The following is an 18922-nucleotide window of genomic DNA, read 5'->3' as shown; positions in this document are numbered from 1 at the left end:
ACGGATTCTCGATGGAAGTTCTTTCCCACTTTCAGACTGCTCTAGCTTCTCGCCTCTGACTGATGAAATTTCTCTATTACTTGTTATTCTTCTTGGATTACATTCTTTAGGCATTTATGATAGGGAAATAAAAGGAACAAGGAAGGCTGGCAAGGTAAAATGTGAAATCAGGACAAGGCCAGACCACAGGGTAGGAAAGGAAGGTGGGAAATGGGCAAGTATGAAGAAACCTCTTAGGGTGCTCTAGTTCGGACAAGAGGGGGACAAAAACTTCAAAAGGAGGTAGAACAGAGTCTGGAAGGGAGAAAAGGGCTGACAAGGGCAGTCTTTTTTTTTTTTTTTTTTTTTTTTAATGAAACAGGGTCTCACTTTGTCACCCAGATTGCACTGCAGTGGTGCAATCTTGACTCACTGCAGCCTCGATCTCCTGGGATCAAGTGATCCTAGTGCCTCAGCCCACAAGTAGCTGGGACTACAGGTGACTGCCACCACACCTGGCTAATATTTTGTAGAGACAGGGTTTTGCCATGTTGCCCAGGCTGGTCTTGAACTCCTGAACTCAAGTAATCCACCAACTTGGCCTCCCAAAATGCTAGGATTACAGGTGTAAGCCACTATTCTAGCCAACAAGGGCAGTCTTGGTTTGCCTCAGGCTGACCCCTGTACCTGACATCTCCAGATAGCCATCATCATTCAGGCGGCAGGCCTCAGTCAAAGTGAGAAACAGGCAGCCAATGGGATCCAGGGGGTGGCCCACCCAGCCCTCCAGGTTTGTGATGGTTGTGGTTCCTCTCTGCAACAGTTCTGGAAACAAGCAGGTTAAAATTTTAGACAGTGATAGAGACAAACTGCTATCTGTCCCTGCCTGGGTCTTCTTATCAGTCTCTCCAGCCTTGACCCTGAGAGTCAAATAAAAGCTTCTCTATTGTCTTGCTTTGGGTTGAAAGGGCTGGCCTCAAACATACCAGCCAGCTATAAGGTCATGTGGTCTGCATTTGGGTTGCCTGCTGGTAGTGCATACATGGATACAGCTTTACAGGTTTTTGTTTTAAGAGATACCTGAGTCTTCTGAATAGCTGGTACTACAGGCACATGCCACCATGCTCTGCTAATTTTATTTTATTTAAAAATTTATTTTTGAGACAGAGTCTCACTCTATTGCCCAGGCTGGAGTGCAGTGGCGTGATCTTGGCTCATTGCAACCTCTGCCTCCTGGGTTCAAATGATTCTCGTGCCTCAGCCTCCAGAGTAGCTGGGACTACAGGCATGTGCTACCATGACTGACAAATTTTTGTATTTTTGGTAGAACTGGGGTTTGCTATGTTGGCCAGGCTGGTTTCGACCTCTTGGCCTAAGTGAGCCACCTGCCTCAGCCTCCCAAAGTCCTGGGATTACAGGTGTGAGCCACTGTGCCTGGCATATTTAGTTTAATTAAATTAATTAATTATTTATTTTGAGATGGAGTTCTGCTCTTGTTGCCCAGGCTGAAGTGGAATGGTGTGATCTTGGCTTACTGCAACCTCTGCCTCTCAGGTTCAAGCAATTCTTCTGCCTCAGCCTCCCGAGCAGCTGGGATTACAGGCATGCACCACCATGCCTGGCTAATTTTTTGTATTTTTAGTAGAGATGGGGTTTCTCCATGTTGGTTAGGCTGGTCTTGAACTCCCGACCTCAGGTGATCACCTGCCTCGGCCTCCCAAAGTGCTGGGATTACAGGGGTAAGCCACTGTGCCCAGCCTTTATTTTATTTTTGTAAAGACAGGGTCTCACCATGTTGCCCAGCCTGGTCTCAAACTCCTGGCCTCAAGCAATCCTCCTACCTGGGCCTCCCAGAGTGCTGGGATTATAGGTGTGAGTCACCATGCCTGTCTACAGCTTTACAGTTTAAAAATGGTCTTCTCATACAAGATCTTAATGAGCCTTCTAACTGCCTTATGAGGGAGGCAAACAGGTATTATTCCCAAATTAACAGATGAGAAAACTGAGATTCATAAAGTGAAGCATTCCACACAGCAAGGAGAATGACCTGGAATTCCCTAGCTCTTCCGGGCCTTGTATCCTCCGAGGATCCTCATCAGCTTTGGGCCTAAGGGGGTTAGATGGCTCCTAATTACTATACCTTTCTTCTGATGCTTGTAGATTTCCAGTTGCCGCTGCTGCTGCAACCTCAGAGTATTAATAATGGCCACTGTGAGTCTGAGGGCCTCTTTTGGATAACCATGGGAACGTAGGGCATCAACCCGAGCACAGGCTGTAGGCACATGCTCTACCAAATAAGAAGAAGATATTTTGGTCTAGTTAAAATTTCAAATCAGGAAAATTTACACCTGACAAAGAGGGTTTGTATTCAGTCCAGTTCCTCAAATTCAACCTGACATCTACTATATACCAGAAACTGTGTCTTTATCTTTGAAGATATAAAAAGTTGAATAAATCACAGGTGATATCTTGAAAGAGCTACCTTGCAGCCTCAGCGTGGTCTATGGTGTTGAAAGGGACACACAAGTAGGATAATAAAATGTAGTTTCTCTCTTTGCAAACATATATTATACTATGGGAAACCAATGGAGGTAGCAACTAACTGCCTAATGGGAAAAGTCTCATTCATTTAATTAATCCTACATTTCCTGAAAACCTATTATATGCCACGGAGTATGCTTGGCAAAGGAAGTACATAGATGAATAAGAAATGGTCATTGCTCTCAAAGAGCACACAAATGATACATAAACGTAATTATAAAGCAGCTAAAAAGAAGTAACATGATAGGAATATATATAGAGAAAATAATATTTGAGCTGTGCTTTGAAGGACAAGTAAGATTTCAAACAGGTAGACAAACAGGGAAAGACATTCCTGACAAAGGAAACATAAGCAGGGGCATATTGTAAAAGCATAAAAATTATTCAATATATTAATAGCATCCATCTTCAGAGTATGGCAAATAGTTCCATGTAGTTAAGAATTATGTTATGTGGCTTAAGATAGCCTGGAAAAGGTAGAGTCTGGAATATAAACAGCTTTGAATGCCATTCTATGGAGTTTGAATTTACCTTAGGGATAATGGAAGACTACCAAACCAAAGACTTACAAATAGGTGAGTAATTATAACAAGCTTTATGGTTTATTTTGTGCTTTTTTCTTAAAGATAAAATTAAAAATTACAGAAGTAATTGCAGAAAATTTGAAAATACTTATAAGGAAATATAAAATAAAAATCAGAAATAATCACTCTTTCCAGTGTCATGTATATTTACTCACACTTTTCTATTAATTTTTTTTTTTAGATGGAGTTTCACTCTGTCACCCAGACTGGAGTACAGTGGCGTGATCTCGGCTCACTGCAACCTCCGGCATCCAGGTTCAGGCAATTCTCCTGCCTCAGCCTCCTGAGTAGCTGGTATTACAGATGTGTGCCACCACACCCGGATAATTTCTGTACTTTTACTAGAGACAGGGTTTCACCATGTTGGCCAGGCTGGTCTCAAACTCCTGACCTCAGGTGATCCGCCCACCTCAGTCTCTCAAAGTGCTGGGATTACAGGTGTGAACCACTACGCCCAGTCTAGTAAGTTTTTACTAAAAATGGGATGGTATTAACACTTACTGTTTTGTAACTGGGCTTCCACTTAATAATACATTGTAAATATTTTTCCATGTTATCAAATATACATCTATAACATTAAAAATGATTACATATCATTCTGGTGAATACATGTATATCTATTGAGCTAATCAATCCCCTATTGTTGGACATTTACATGGTTTCCATTTTTTCTCATCTACCTTATTTTTGTACATGCTGTAATGAACCCCTTAGCTATATGCATATCCTTAGTTAATTATGGCTCAGGATAAATTCCTACAGGTAGAATTCCTGGATCACATGGTATGAACATATTTTAAAAGCTTTTGATAAGACTGTAAGTATTTACACTCCTATAAGTAGTGGTAACCTATCTCCATGCAACTTCTCCCACACCAGAAACTAATTATCTTAATTAAAAACGCCTGACCATTTGAAAATCAAAAAATGCTAACTCAGTGTTGTTTTAATTTGCATCTTTGTTAATGAGGTGTATATTCTTTCACATGCTTATTAGATTTATGTTTTAGAAGTGCTGGATCACAGAAGAAAGATGATCAGAGGGAACTTCAGGTGGTGACTCAGTGTGTCTGGCTATTGCTTTCAAGAGAGAGACGGGCATATCTAGATTCAGCAAAATCTTGAGAAAGACAAAGATATGGTTTGAGAGATGGAGGTAGGTAATTGCGAGAAGACAATGAAAATGTTTGTCATTGCTGTAAGACTCGGAAAATGAATATTTTTAAAAAAGAATGTCTCTTTTGAAATGGGTATCCTGTGATAAAGTCAGGGACAGGCTGATTGAGGGAAAGCCAGGAAACTATTTCAGAGGAGGGTTTAAACTCACAATGAAACAGCTCTATCCTGTTATCATGAAGGAAGGTAGGAAGGTGGGAAGGAGAAAAGGAAGACTGCTTGGTGACAAATGTAGATTATGTCCTATTTACTAGCATAGGAGACTAAAAAAAATTCAAATTCAAATTAGTGCTTTTTTTAGCAAAACATGTAATTTTAGAGTAGACTATAATGTTGCTCAATAACTACTGAGTAGACTATTGTTGCTTAATAACTCAGAGAAGCTGTGAACTGAGGCCTAATTGCTTTGTTAGTGCTCTTTGAGATGCATTAACTCCTTTCACCCCTGCCAAAGCTTAGAGGACAGGATGCAAATTCTTATTTGAGGTTGCTGTATCACAACTGAGTATACATGCAAATGGCTTAGGCTTCACATAAATATCCCTAATAAAAGCCCCAAAAGATCTGTGTGAAAACTGTCCAAATTGTAGTTTGAGTTGTAGGTACGTATGAAGATGGCTCATTTGGGCCTGGCATGAAGTGAGGGTGGCTCTCAAGTTCTTAGAGGAGGGCTAGACTTACCAAGCCACAGTGGCTGGCCTTGGGAATTAAAGAGTAGTCTTTCACTTTCCCGCTGGCAGGCAGGAGCTGTATAAACATCACTGCTGATTATTCGCTGTAGGTGGCTATCCTGCCAATGTAATTCACGGCCCTCAATGGCTCTAGTGAACACTGTTCGTCTTGGTCTGGATAAGGAGTCTGGAGAAAGAAGAACATGCAGAAGTACAGTGACAGGCAATTTGAAGTTTTAAGCCCTGGGTCTTCTTCAGGGTGGGAGGTTGGCTGAATAATAGTATTTTAAAAGAATAACTCTGGCAGCAGTATTGAGAAGAGGTTATAAGGTGGAAGGGCAATGAGAGCAGCCACTTGCAATCTCTGAGTATCTGTTGTGTTGCCTCCTTCTTGGATAAGCTTTTAGTGTGTGTGTGCTCTTTATAGGAATAACCTTCCCACAGAGATCTATGGCTTCCTTCCTCCTCCTACAGAAGACTAATTTCTCCAGAGATCCAGAAGCTACATGAAATACAAGAGGAGTAGTGGTGCTTAGCCACTCAATCATGAAGATATAAACTGCTTCTATCGAGGTCAAAGGTAGAGAGAAGCAGCTAGGCAATATCCTTGGCCAATCTGTAACTTGTTTCATACCAAGTTTCCCTTATCAGACCAAGGACTTTCATGAAATTCATATTAAGAGTTGAAAGAGAGCTGAAGTTACAGTGGCTTCTGCCTGTAATCCCAGAACTTTGGGGGGCTAAAGTGGGAGGATCACTTGAGGCCAGGAGTTCAAGACCAGCCTGGGCAACATAGCAAGACACTGTCTCTACAAAAAATAAAAAATTTAAAAATTAGCCAGGCATGGTGGCACATGCCTGTAGTCCTAGCTACTTGGGAGGCTAAGGCAGGAGGATCACTTGAACTCAGGAGGTAGACGCTGCAGTGAGCCAAGATTACACCACTGCACTCTAGCCTGGGTGACAGAGCAAAACCCCATTTCAAAAAAAAAAAAAAGAGAAAGAGCTGAAGCTCTGTATATTCAGGTACCTTTATTACACTGATATCTGCGGCTTACAGTCTTGTTCCCCAATAAGAAAAAACTGATGAGGCCAGGTGTGATGACTCGCACTTGTTATCCCAGCACTTTGGGAGGCTGAGGCTGGCGGATTGCTTGAGTCTAGGAGTTTGAGACCAGTCTGGGGAATGTGGTGAAACCCTGTCTCTACAAAAAATATAAAAATTAGCCGGGCATGGTGGCGTGGGCCTGTAGTCCCAGCTATTCAGGGGCTGAGTCAGGAGGATCACTTGAGCCCGGGAGGTTAAGGCCACAGTGAGCCGAGATCTTGCCACTGGTCTCCAGCCTAGGTAACAAAGCGAGATCATGCCTCAGAAAAAAGAAAAAGAAAAAACTGGCTAATAAAAGACAAACTTGTTTTCTCACTGGAGTCTTATCATGCCATCTCTCTTCAGGAAAAGGGCTGCAGGGAAACCAAAACTGCAGATAAAAATGTAGGCTCAACTCTTAAGGGTGGTATGTAGGAGGACCAAATGAAGATATCTTGCCATAAACCATGGACTTAGGGAGGATCATGGAAATGATATTTAAGGTAATAAGAAACCATGAGGGAGTCACTTAACTGATGCTTTGCCAGATTAATGGCAATTTAAACTATTTTGGGATCAAGAACTGACGTATTGTACCGTACGGACATTTACAGAGATGCCCAAATGAGGTGTGTACCTACTGATTCTGTGCAAAAAAATTATGAGGGAATGTCAGATAATTCACATTGAATATGAAACAACCTAACATATTCAACCATTCAGGAAAAGTCCTTGGAATCTGGTCATTTCTTTAGAATTTAATATATCCCATTGGGTACAGGCTCAGATGGTTGAAGGATATTATCATTCAAGTAGCACTGACAGTATTTACTGAAATTGCTTCTCCTTCATGTTGTCCTCACTGAAAGCACAATGACTCTTCTACTGGCTGGAATCTAAGCTCATCTATTGCTGAACTGAGAATCCACTGGTCTGCTCAACCCACAGTGGACATTGGGCTCCCAATATATTTTTAAATTGATTAAATCAGCAAATAATTACTGCCTACTATACAGTAGGTACTGTTCTTAGTGCTTAGGACATACAAAGTCCCTGTCTTTTTTTTTTTTTTTTGAGACGGAGTCTCGCTCTGTCGCCCAGGCTGGAGTGCAGTGGCCGGATCTCAGCTCACTGCAAGCTCCGCCTCCCGGGTTCACGCCATTCTCCGGCCTCAGCCTCCCGAGTAGCTGGGACTACAGGTGCCCGCCACCTCGCCCGGCTAGTTTTTTTTTTTTGTATTTCTTAATAGAGACGGGGTTTCACCGTGTTAGCCAGGATGGTCTCGATCTCCTGACCTCGTGATCCGCCCGTCTCGGCCTCCCAAAGTGCTGGGATTACAGGCTTGAGCCACCGCGCCCGGCCCAAAGTCCCGTCTTTATGGACCTTTACATTCAATTGGGGAGAGACAGTTAAGTAAATATATAGTGTATCAGATATATCATACAGTTTTAAGTGCTATGAAAAAGTCTAAAGCAGAGTTAGGGAGAAAAGCAAGCTGGGGTTAGGCAGGGGGTTATTGTTCTATTCATATATAGAATGGTCTCCAGGCAAAAGGAACAGCAAGTACTAAGTCCTAAGGCAGAAGTATATTTGGAGTGTTTGAGAACAGTGAGGAGGCTAGTATAGTTGGATGGAATGAGCAAGCAGGAGAATCACAGGAGATTAAGTCCGAGACATATTAGAGAACTAGATCATGGAGGGCCCACTAGATCATGGAGGGCCAATGTAGGCCATGAGAAAAAGATGACTTTGGGTTTTTGAGAAAGATGAGAGGCTACTGAAGAGCTCTGAGCTGTGAAGGTATATGATGGGACTTGCATTTTAAAAGGATAACTCTGGCAGCAGTATTGAGAACAGGTTATAAGGTGGAAGGGCAGAAGAAGGGGGAGCAATCAGGTGGGCACTACAATAATTTGTGAGAGATAATGGTAGCTGGCAGAGAAATAAAGAGTGGAGATGATGAGCAGTAGTTGGATTCTGCATATATTTCAAATTGGATTTGCTCATGGATTAGAGCTGGGGTGAGAGAGAGTAAAGAATTAAGAATGACTCCAAGGTTTTTTAGAGAGTTGCCATATATGGAGACAGGAAGACTGCAAGAGGAGCAGGTTTGGGTGGGGCTTGAGGGGTAGGAATCCTACTGAGATGCCTGTTAATAGATAAATGGGGATATCAAAAAGGCAGTCTGAATATCAAATATACATGTCTGGAATTGAGAGGAAAGGTCTGGGCAAGATCTATATATACGAGTTGTTAGTATTTAGATGATTACTAAAACAATGCAACCAATGAAGAAGTATAGAAAGAGGGTGGTGGCCAGGTGCGGTGGCTCACTCCTGTAATTCCAGCACTTTGAGAGGCAGAGGTAGGCGGATCACAAGGTCAGGAGTTCGAGACCAGCCAGGCTAACATAGTGAAACCCCGTCTCTACTAAAAATACAAAAATTATCAAGCGTGGTGGCGGGCACCTGTAATCCTAGCTACTCAGGAGGCTGAGGCAGGAGAATCACTTGAACCTGGGAGGCGGAGGTTGTGGTGAGCCGAGACCACACCAGTGCACTCCAGCCTGGGCAACAGAGCAAGACTCTATCTCAAACAAAAAAAAAAAAAAAAAGAAAGAGAGGTGGTCTGATGACAGATCCCTGGGCACTATGGCATTTTAGGTTGGGAACTGGGGAAGAGACAGGAAAGAGACTTATAAGGAATGGCCAATGAAGTAAGGAGAACCGAGAGAGAATGGTTTCTTGGAAGTCAAATGACAAAGAAGTTTCAAGGAGAGTGTGACCAATGTGTCAAACAGTGCTGATAGGTCATGTAAGGTTATGACTGAGAACAACTAGTAGATTTAGCAACAGTTAGCATTAGTAACTGATACAAGAGCTGTTTCAGTAGTGGTAGGGATTGAAAGCCTGACTTGGAGTGAATTCAGGGAGATTAAGAACAGAAGAAATGGAGATGGAAAATCTGTACTATTCTTTTTAACTGATTTTTCCTAATTCTACCACCTATTTCTACCACCCAGAGATGCACGTGGAATCACAAGAGTGTTTTCTGTTTTGTTTTGGTAAACAAAACAAAAACCTGTAAAACCCTGTCTTACACAGTAAGACAAAATTCCTACTGGGTCAAAGAATTACTAAAATTGGGATACTAAAGAAAAGCTAGCAAGAATGATGGTGGTAACTGGTGATGCATGAAGAGGGTGTAGTTTTTGGTAATGTCAAGGTTTAGGGTATGATTTTGGGTTGAATGGCTAAGTTATGGTGGAGGATGAGACTACTGGAAAAGAGGAGATCAAATAATTGAGAGGCCAGGGTATTGAAAGGGTCATCTATGTGGCTACTGAAGTCATCAAGAATTATGATGGGAATCAGCGTGGTGGCTCATGCCTATAATCCCAGCACTTGGGGAGGCCAAGGCAGGAGGACTGCTTGAGCTCAGGAGTTCAAGACTAGCTTGCGCAACATGACGAAACCGTCTCTACAAAAAATACACACACACAAAAATTTGGCTGTGAGTGGTGGCTCATGGCGGTAGTCCCAACTACTCGGCAGGCTGAGATAGGAGGATCACTGAAGTCTGGGAGACAGAAGTTGCAGTGAGATGAGAACACGCCACTTCACTCTAGCGTGGGTGACAGAGTGAGACCCAGTCTCAAAAAAAAAAAATTAAACAAAAAGAATTACGATAGGAACAGTGATAGAAAGTAGTATTAGTAAGCCAATAGCTAAAAATCTTCAATGAATGAGAGGGATTGACCCAGAGGTCTACAGATGACAAAAACCAGCAGGGTGGCAGACAGTATAGTTTGATGGCATAAACTTAAACCTGGGGTATTTTAAGAAGGTAGGAAGGAGAATTATGTAGAAATGACTTTGAAGAATAGGCAGGAATCAACTGCTTCTCCAGCCCCAAAGGTAAAGGGATGTGAAAGAGGTATCAATCACAACCTGAGAAGGCTTTAGAAGAAGCAACATCTTCAAAGGAGAGCTAACAACAACAAAGAACCAATATATTATGACAGGAAGAAACTGCCAGACCAGGCTGGGTGCGGTGGCTCACGCCTGTAATACTAGCACTTTGGGAGGCCAAGACGGGCAGATCACTTGAGGAGTTTGACACAAGCCTGGCCAATATGGTGAAACCCTGTATCTACCAAATATACAAAAATTAGCCAGGTGTGGTGGCCCGCGCCTGTAGTACCAACTACTCAGGAAGCTGAGGCAGGAGAATTGGTTGAACCTGGAAGGCGGAGGTTGCAGTGAGCTGAGATCACACTACTGCACTCCAGCCTGGGCAACAGAACAAGGCATGTGTTTGTATGCATTTGACCCTCTCTATGCTATCCAAAGCCACTATCAAAGAGATGGCTTCCTGTGTTGTGGAAGCTAGATGAGTGCCAGGAAAGGGTAAATAAGTGGCAAAATTGTAGCCTTTTCATCTTCCATTACCTTAGTTGTCTTAAATATACTGACAACTAATTATGGTACAGAAGAAGACCAAACAAAAACAATAATTTTCGTGATTTCCTTCTTGAGACTGAAAATACCAATGGAGTTATTTAAAATAAAAGGAACTGCCAGGCGCAGTGACTCATGGCTGTAATCCCAGCACTTTGAGAGGTTGAGGTGGGTGGATCACCTGAGGTCAGGAGTTCGAGACCACGCTGGCCAACATGGCAAAACCCTGTCTCTACTAAAAATACAAAAATTAGCCAGGTGTGGTGGCTGTCACACCTGCAATCTCAGCTACTCGGGAGGCTGAGGCATGAGAATCACTTGAACCCTGGAGGCAGAGGTTGCAGTGAGCCAAGATCGCACCACTGTACTCCAGCCTGGGGGATAGAGCAAGACCTTGTCTCCAAATAAAATAAAATAAAATAAAATAAAATAAAATAAAAGGAACCAATTGTAAAATCAGTGTCTGATAAAATCTTCTACCAATAAAGGCTCTCAATAGGCTAAAGAATAATCAATTGACAACATCAAATAGATCAATTGACAACATCAAATAGACTGAATTAGTTGAACTAAAACTGATACGAATGCTGATGTCAAGTGATATCTGCAGGCCAGTGGGCTCAAAAGGTGGAGTGTATGGTATCACTGTACTGGAAGTGTCTTAAAATGGGGCAGGAATCCTACCAATAATATGGGAGGATGATCCCACCCAGCTATTTGCTGTATAAAAATTTGAGGAAAACAGAAGTAAGAAAAGTTTTTAAAAGTTTTTAAAACTGCTTTTTATAGCTCTTTTGTTCCTCCCCTAAGTTAGGTCTGAGCTAAACCAACCCCAACTGAAGCCAAGACATTTAATACATTAGACAGGAAGAACCTGAAGAGTAGGCCAGGAGTCATGCAGAGGGCTCTAGGACATTATGCTAGGCACTGTAAGGACACTAGATGTGGAAAAGGATAGCAACTCAATGTCAAAGATAAAAGCTTATCCTTACTTAAGGTTCGGCATTTCAAGATGAATAAAAACACAGGCTTTTCTTATTTAGAATGGCAATTCTGACAGCCAAAAGGCTATCCAGCTACCATTGTTCTAGGTTTACCCTCCCACCTTTCGAAGTTCCAGGTACAAAGAGCCTAAAAGGACACCTGGCTCACCTGGGCTGTGAATGGCATTCTGGGGAAGTGCATTGGTGATGTTGGGCAGCTCATGTCCATAGTTTCCATCCTCCAGGGGACAGACATCCAGGTCACTCCACTTCTGCAGCTGCTGCAGCCAGCAGGATTTCTCCTCCAGTTTGCAGTGTGGATTTAAAATTATGCACACCCATAAAGCCCCTGGAAAATAAAGCAACCCATATTCTTAACATCTCTCCTTTGATGTAAGCCTTAATGTTTCAGTTTCATTTTTAGATGGTAGAGAAACTTTCCAAAGCATTAACTTTTCTTAATGTAAAAAATTCGCTAAGATTTTTAGAACTGGCTTGTTTTTCCTTCCCAACACTTCCTTAAAGTAGAGTGACTGTCTTATTTGAATCTGTGTGCCTGTGATATAAAGACAGACTTAGGCTTGAACTCTGAGCTCAAATCTGCAGTGTAATAAATATTTATTAAGAGCCTTCTATGTTAAGGCTCTGTGCTGGTGAATAAAACCGACACTGTTCCTACCCTTGAGGAACTGTCTAGTGAGGGAGACAGATAAATAAACATAATTCCATTTGAATATGATAAGTATTAAGATAAAGATACGTTCAGGGTATGAAAGCATATGCATAGAGGAAGGGCATTTAGTACAAGGACATGGTTGGAAGCGAGGAAGTCAGAAAAAGTTTTATTTTTTTGCTTAGCTGAACTTCCTGAGCTTCATCAAATCATTCAATTGTCAAACTGAGATCATAAAAATACCTACTTTGTAGGGCTATTGTGAGAATTAAATGAGATAACCTTTGTCAAGGGTCTAGCATATTACCTAGCACATAGTAGAATCTTAGTATTTGCTTATTCAAAAAAAATAAAGTATTTGGACTTGGATTTTCAAACTGCTGATAAGTTGTGATGCCTTAAAACTATTCCTTTCTTGGGATTTTTTTTTTCTTTTTTTTTTTTTTGAAACGAAGTCTCGCTCTTGTCCCTCCAAGCTGGAGTGTGATGGGGCGATCTTGGCTTATCGCAACCTCCGCCTCCTGAGTTCAAGGGATTCTCCTGCCTCGGTGCCCCAACTCCACGCCCCCCACCCCGAGTAGCTGGGATTACAGGCGCCTGCCACCACGCCTGGCTAATTTTTGTATTTTGTTGCCCAGGCTGGAGTGCAGCGGCGCGATGTCAGCTCACTGCAAGCTCCGACTCCTGGGTTCACGCCATTCTCCTGCCTCAGCCTCCCAAGTAGCTGGGACTACAGCCACCTGCCACCAAGCCTGGCTAATTTTTTGTATTTGTAGTAGAGACGGGGTTTCACCGTGTTAGCCAGGATGGTCTCGATCTCCTGATCTCATGATCTGCCCACCTTGGCCTCCCAAAGTGCTGGGATTACAGGCGGTGCAACTGGCTGCAGTGTGTCTTAATATAAACATCCTTTAGGATGTAGTTACATCCATGGATGGAAGTACATTTGGACACTATTTCAAAGCCAAATAGGAATGTTTTAAAAAGCCATATTAGCCTCAATTTCAGATATTAATTGAAGATGAAAATTAATTTCTGGCTGGGTGCTGTGGCTCACACTTATAAACCCAGCGCTTTGGCAGGCCGAGGAGGGCAGATCACTTGAGCTCAGGAGTTTGAGACCAGCCTGGGCAACACGGTGAAACGCTGTCTCTCCCAAAAATACAAAAAATTAGCTGGGCATGGTGGTGCGCACCCAGCTGGTCCCAGCTACTCAGGAGGCTGAGGTGAGAGGATTGTTTGAGCCCAGGAGGTGGAAGTTACAGTGAGCGGAGATCACACCACTGCACTCCAGCATGGGTGACTGAAAAAAAAAAAAAAAAAAAAAGAAAAAACCCTCATTTCTACTGTTTCAATTCAATTTTTTAAATGTACCATGAAAAAGAAACTATATGATGTGTTGGGTACAGTGGCTCACGCCTGTAATCCCAGCACTTTGGGAGGCGGAGGCGGGCTGATCACCTGAGATCGTGAGTTCAAGACCAGCCTGACCACCATGGAGAAACCCTATCTCTACTAAAAATACAAAAAATTAGCCAGGTGTGGTGGTGCATGCCTGTAATGCCAGCTACTTGGGAGGCTGTGGTAGGAGAATCGCTTGAACCTGGTAGGTACAGGTTGCAGTGAGATGAGATCCCGCCATTGCACTCCAGCCTGGGCAACAAGAGCGAAACTCCGTTTCAAAAAAAAAAAAAAGAAAAAGAAAAAAGGAACTAATACTTACAACAGTGACTCTTTAGGGGATTATAGTAACATTTATTTTACAGTTTAACAAGGGCTTTTCATCTATAGTGTAGAAACAGATTTTCATATTTAATCTTCACAGGTAAAAAAGAGGACCAAAAAAGAAGCTACTAAATCTGGCAACTTCAGAAGAACTCTGGTGATCTTAGGAATCGCAAAATCAATAGGATAATAGGAAGGGAAAACAGATTGGGTGAGATGAGAGGCTTAAGAGGTAAAGAAACAGGGTGCTAATTCTAGTCCTGGAGGAGTTCCTATTTCCTAGGCATTTTGATATTAAGAAGGGGATCCTGGCTGGGCGCGGTGGCTCATGCCTGTAATCCCAGCACTTTGGGAGGCGGAGGTGGCTGGATTGCTTGGGGTCAGGAGTTCGAGACCAGCATGGCCAACATGGCGAAACTCCATCTCTACTAAAAATACAAAAAATTAGCCAGGCATCATGGTGTGTGCCTATAATCCCAGTTACTCAGGACGCCGAGGCAGGAGAATCTCTTGAGTCCAGGAGGCGAAGGTTGTAGTGAGCCAAGATTGAGCTATTGCACTCCAGCCTGGGCGACAGAGCGAGACTCTGTTTAAAAAAAAAAAAAAATCCCTAGAAAGTGAGCACAAGTACTTTCACCTATAAGTTAAAAATGAGTTTTCTGTCTTGTTAGTTATGTCCTTATAAATTTGTTTCAATACAATTACAACCCTGAGAAAGAGACAAAGCAAAAATTCCTACCAGTTGCCTGTATAAAACAGCACTCACAGGACTGTTATCAGTATCCAGAAGCATATTTTCCTACAACTTAAAAAAAAGTGTTGGCTGGGTACAGTGTCTCATGCTTGTAATACCAGTGCTTGTGGAGGCTGAGGTGGGAGGATCACAAGGCCAGCAGTTTGAGATCAGCCTGGGCAACAGTGAGACCCTATCTCTACAACAAATTAGAATTAGCTGAATGTGGTAGCCTGTGCCTGTAATCCTAGCTACTTGGGAAGCTGAGGTGGAAGTATTTCTTGAGCCAAGGAGTTTGAGTTGCAGTGAGTTATGATCACACCACTGTATTCCAGCCTAGGGGACAGTGAGATCCTGTCTCAAAGTAAATCAATAAAAAGACATTTGGCTTGGGCTTGGTGGCTCATGTCTGTGGTCCCAGCAGTTTGGGAGGCTGAGGCAGGTGGATCACTGGAGTTCAGGAGTTTGAGACCAGCCTCGCCAACATGGTGAAAGCCTGTCTCTACAAAAGTAGAAAAATTAGCAGGGCGTGGTGGTGCGTGCCTGTAGTCCCAGCTACTTGGGAGGCTGAGGCAGGAAAATCAAGTGAACCGAGGAGGCAGAGGTTGCAGTGAGCTGAGACCACACCACTGCACTCCAGACTGGGCAACAGAGTGAGACTCTTTCTCAAAAAACAACAAAAAATTTTAAAAGCATCAACTCTAAGCAAAGGTAGCTACTATGGAAATTAAAATTTTATATAATTATTAAATATTAAATATAATAAAATAATAGCTATCATTGATTTCTTTTTATCAGCTAGGGATTAAGGTGTTAAGCACTTTATCTCATTCAGTCCTTTAACTCTGAGGGTCAACAGGTCTTGATTTGGATGTAAAAGACAGAAAATAGGGAATCAAGGATAACCCTTAAATTTTCTTCTTGAGCAATGATGGAATCTTGCTCTGTCACCCAGGCTAAAGTGCAGTGGCATGATCTCAGCTCACTGAAATGTCTGCCTCCCAGGTTCAAGCAATTCTCCTGCCTCAGCCTCCTGAGTAACTGGGATTACAGGCACCCGCCACCATGCCCGGTTAATTTTTTTTTTTTTAATGTTTTTTTTTTTTTTTTTTAGATGGAGTCTCACTCTGTCACCCAGGCTGGAGTGGCATAGTCTCGGCTCACTGCAAGCTCCGCCTCCCGGGTTCACGCCGTTCTCCTGCCTCAGCCTCCCGAGTAGCTGGGACTACAGGTGCCCACCACCACGCCTGGCTAATTTTTTGTATTTTTAGTAGAGACAGGGTTTCACCGTGTCAGCCAGGATGGTCTCAATCTCCTGACCTCGTCATCCACCCGCTTCAGCCTCCCAAAGTGCTGGAATTACAGGCGTGAGCCACCGCGCCTGGCCAATTTTTTGTATTTTTAGTAGAGACAGGGTTTCACCATGTTGGCCAGACTTGTCTTGAACTCCTGAACTCAGGCGATCTGCCCGCCTTGGCCTCCCAATGTGCGAGGATTACAGGCGTGATCCTAGCTCAATGGCGCCTGGCCATTGAGCAACAAGATAATACATCTTGATGCTATATATTGAGATGGCAATAACAAGTGGAAAATAAGGCTTTGGCAGAAAAATTAAGAGTTCTGTGATGTCTGTATTAAGTTGGAGATGTGATGGGCAGCTGGACACAGCCTGGAGCTCAGGGGAAAGATCAGGGCTAGAGACATACATTTGTGATTTACCTGCATCTGGGTAGTATTTAAAGCCATGGGACTGAATATATAATCATTTAGGTAAAGAATGTAAACAGGAAAGTGGATGCTAGGGGGCACTCAATATTTAGAAGGGTTAAGGAAAGGCAGAGAAGCCTGAAAAGGTGACTGAGTGAAAGTCACCAGGAACACAGTGGGGAAACCCAGTGGGTATGCAGTTATGGAGACCAAGAGAAGAGTGTTTCAAAAAGAGTATGGGCATGTGGCTCGTGCCTATAATCCCAGCACTTTGGGAGATGGAGGTGGTAGAATTGCTTGAGGCTAGGAGTTCAAGACCAGCCTGGGCAATATAGCGAGAGCCTGTTGCTACAAAAGAAAGGAAAAATAAAAGAGTATGGTCAAGTTTAGTGAAAACCGCTAAGAATTTTGAAGTAAGATGAGAACAGAGAAGTGACTGTTGTATTTAGCAATATGGAAATTACTTGTGATTTCGAGAACAGCTACTTCAGGAGACTGGCAGCAATGGGCAATGGAAACCCAACTGGAGTGGGCTCAAGAAAGAACGGAGGGGAGCAAATGGAAAGAGTGACCACAGATAATTTTTTAAAGAAGTGTTGTTTCAAAGGGGAGAAGAGAAATGGGTTAATAGTTGGTGGGGACAGTTGGATCATCAAAGGAGTATTTTTTAAAATTTGAGATTAAAGATATTAGAGCAGGCGAGGCACGGTGGCTGACACCTGTAATCCCAACACTTTGGGAGGCCGAGGCAGGTGGATCACCTGAGGTCTGGAGTTTGAGACCTGCCCGGCCAACATGGCGAAACCCCATCTCTACTAAAAATACAAAAATTAGCCAGGCATGGTGGTACACGCCTGTAGTTCCAGCTACTCAGGGGGCTGAGGCAGAAGAATTGCTTCAATCCAGGAGGCAGAGGTTGCAGTGAGCCAAGACTGTGCCACTGTACTCCATCCTGCGTGACAGAGTGAGACTCTGTCCCAAAAAAAAAAAAAAAAAAAAAAAGATACTAGAGCATATTTGTATGCTGATGGGAATGATCTTGTAGAGAAAGAAAAGTTAATAATGCCTAAGCAAAGAAATAATTGTAGCAGCAACATTCTTGAGAAAAGGAGATAGAACAGAACCCAGAGCAAACACGTAAGGGTTGGCCTTTCATGACAGCAGAGATACTTTATGGATTTTAACAAAGGAGAAGGCAAACCATATGGGTAGAGACATAGAAAGTATTAGTAGATTTGTAGATGGGGAGATGATGAAACTTCATGTCTGATTGGTCCCAATTTCTCTAGTTCAGAAACAGAAAGTAGTGAGCCATTTCTCTCTATATTTGTAGTTACTACAAACCCTGCCTAGGTTCTCCATAGGTGTATAGGCCTTGTGATCTGTAAGGAGCCCTAAAAATAGCTAGGGGAGCCCTTAGAATACTTAGGGGAAACATGAATGCACTGTTCCAGTGTCTAACCTAATAAGCCTTCTCTAAGTGCAGTGGTTCTCAAAGTGTGGTCTCTGGATCAGCAGCATCAGCATCCCCAGGGAATTTGTTAGAAATGCAAATTCTCAGGCTCCACTCCAAACCTACTGAAACAGAAACTCGGGATAGGGCCCAGTGATCTGTTTAAACAAGTACTCTCGGTGATTCTGAAAGGTTTGAGAACCACTGTCTTAACAGAATGCTGAAGGTTTCTCGGAAGGTTGATATAGTAATTTGTTAGATATGAAAATGCCAGAAGCAAGAGTTTTTCATAATGAACCCAAGTATATAACAAGAACTTTAAAAGCACCAGGAGCCAACTCTACTTACTTCCTCCCAACTACCTTTGTCCCAAAGGCAAAGCCCAAGTCCACAGCACAATCCTGTGGTACAGAAATTAAGACATTCAGGCCTCAGATGAAACTGACTCTCCCAAGGCTAACTTCAAGTTCTTAAGGAATATGCACTTTGAAAAAATAAAAGGACTTAAGATAGAATTGAGGGAGATGTTACAGAGGGGGATGTCAGACAGATTGGGCTTCCAGTGTTAGAGCTAAAACTTACCAGTGTGTGACCCTGAGTTCAGGGTATGGAAGATTCTGAAAGCAGGGCGAGAAGTATTAGCATTGCAAAACTGGTCTTAGAGGAAGGGAATGCTAAAGAGAAATGATGGCCACAGAGGACTGCCTCGATAAGGGAGAAGCTAGAACAGTGAGGCCATTAGAAGGTCACAGTTCTAATCTAATCTAAAAGTTTCAAGGGGGAATGGACACTACATTGCATTTTAAAGGTTGAGAAATCAAAAAAAGTTGGTGACTGGATGTAGGGAATGAAAGAAAAATGAGTGCTTGGCAGTAAGTTTGGTAAAGTAAGGAATAGTGGTGCCAATAACAGACACAAGAGCCTTTGTTTGTAAGAGAAAGCCTGAGTTCATTTTTGATTTCTCACTGGAAATGGTCAATGGACATCTACTCATGTGGGACTAAAACTCAGATGAGTAGAAAGAAGCTAAAGGTGAAATGACCATATAAGTAAGCTCTGAAGCTATGATATATATATATATCTATATCTATATATATTTTTTTGAGACGGAGTCTTGCTCAGTCGCCCAGGCTGGAGTGCCGTGGCACGA

General features: G+C 42.7%; 2 protein-coding genes across 5 annotated transcripts in view; one reads left to right on the top strand and one right to left on the bottom strand.

The window, feature by feature from the left end:
- LOC105494926 (uroporphyrinogen decarboxylase) overlaps positions 1-3892 on the top strand; it is a 29459-nt gene extending 25567 nt beyond the window's left edge. The window contains exon 8 of the mRNA XM_071094076.1: positions 3286-3892. Coding sequence (XP_070950177.1) covers positions 3286-3391 — 106 coding nt within the window. The 3' untranslated portion in view covers positions 3392-3892. The remainder of the gene's footprint in view (positions 1-3285) is intronic.
- Positions 1-18922, bottom strand: part of LOC105494931 (zinc finger SWIM-type containing 5) — a 197969-nt gene that overhangs the window by 21326 nt on the left and 157721 nt on the right. For all 4 annotated transcript variants that reach the window (XM_011763967.2, XM_011763969.3, XM_011763970.3 and 1 more), the window contains exons 5-8: positions 11651-11830; positions 4962-5138; positions 2120-2266; positions 667-804 (exon numbers count right to left, since the gene is read on the bottom strand). In XM_011763967.2, the coding sequence (XP_011762269.1) occupies positions 667-804; positions 2120-2266; positions 4962-5138; positions 11651-11830 (642 nt within the window). The remainder of the gene's footprint in view (positions 1-666; positions 805-2119; positions 2267-4961; positions 5139-11650; positions 11831-18922) is intronic.

Source organism: Macaca nemestrina, chromosome 1 (genome assembly GCF_043159975.1).
Source record: "Macaca nemestrina isolate mMacNem1 chromosome 1, mMacNem.hap1, whole genome shotgun sequence".
Taxonomy (NCBI): Eukaryota; Metazoa; Chordata; class Mammalia; order Primates; family Cercopithecidae; genus Macaca; species Macaca nemestrina.
Note: the sequence above shows the minus strand (reverse complement) of the source record. Positions and strands in the feature narration are given on the sequence as shown.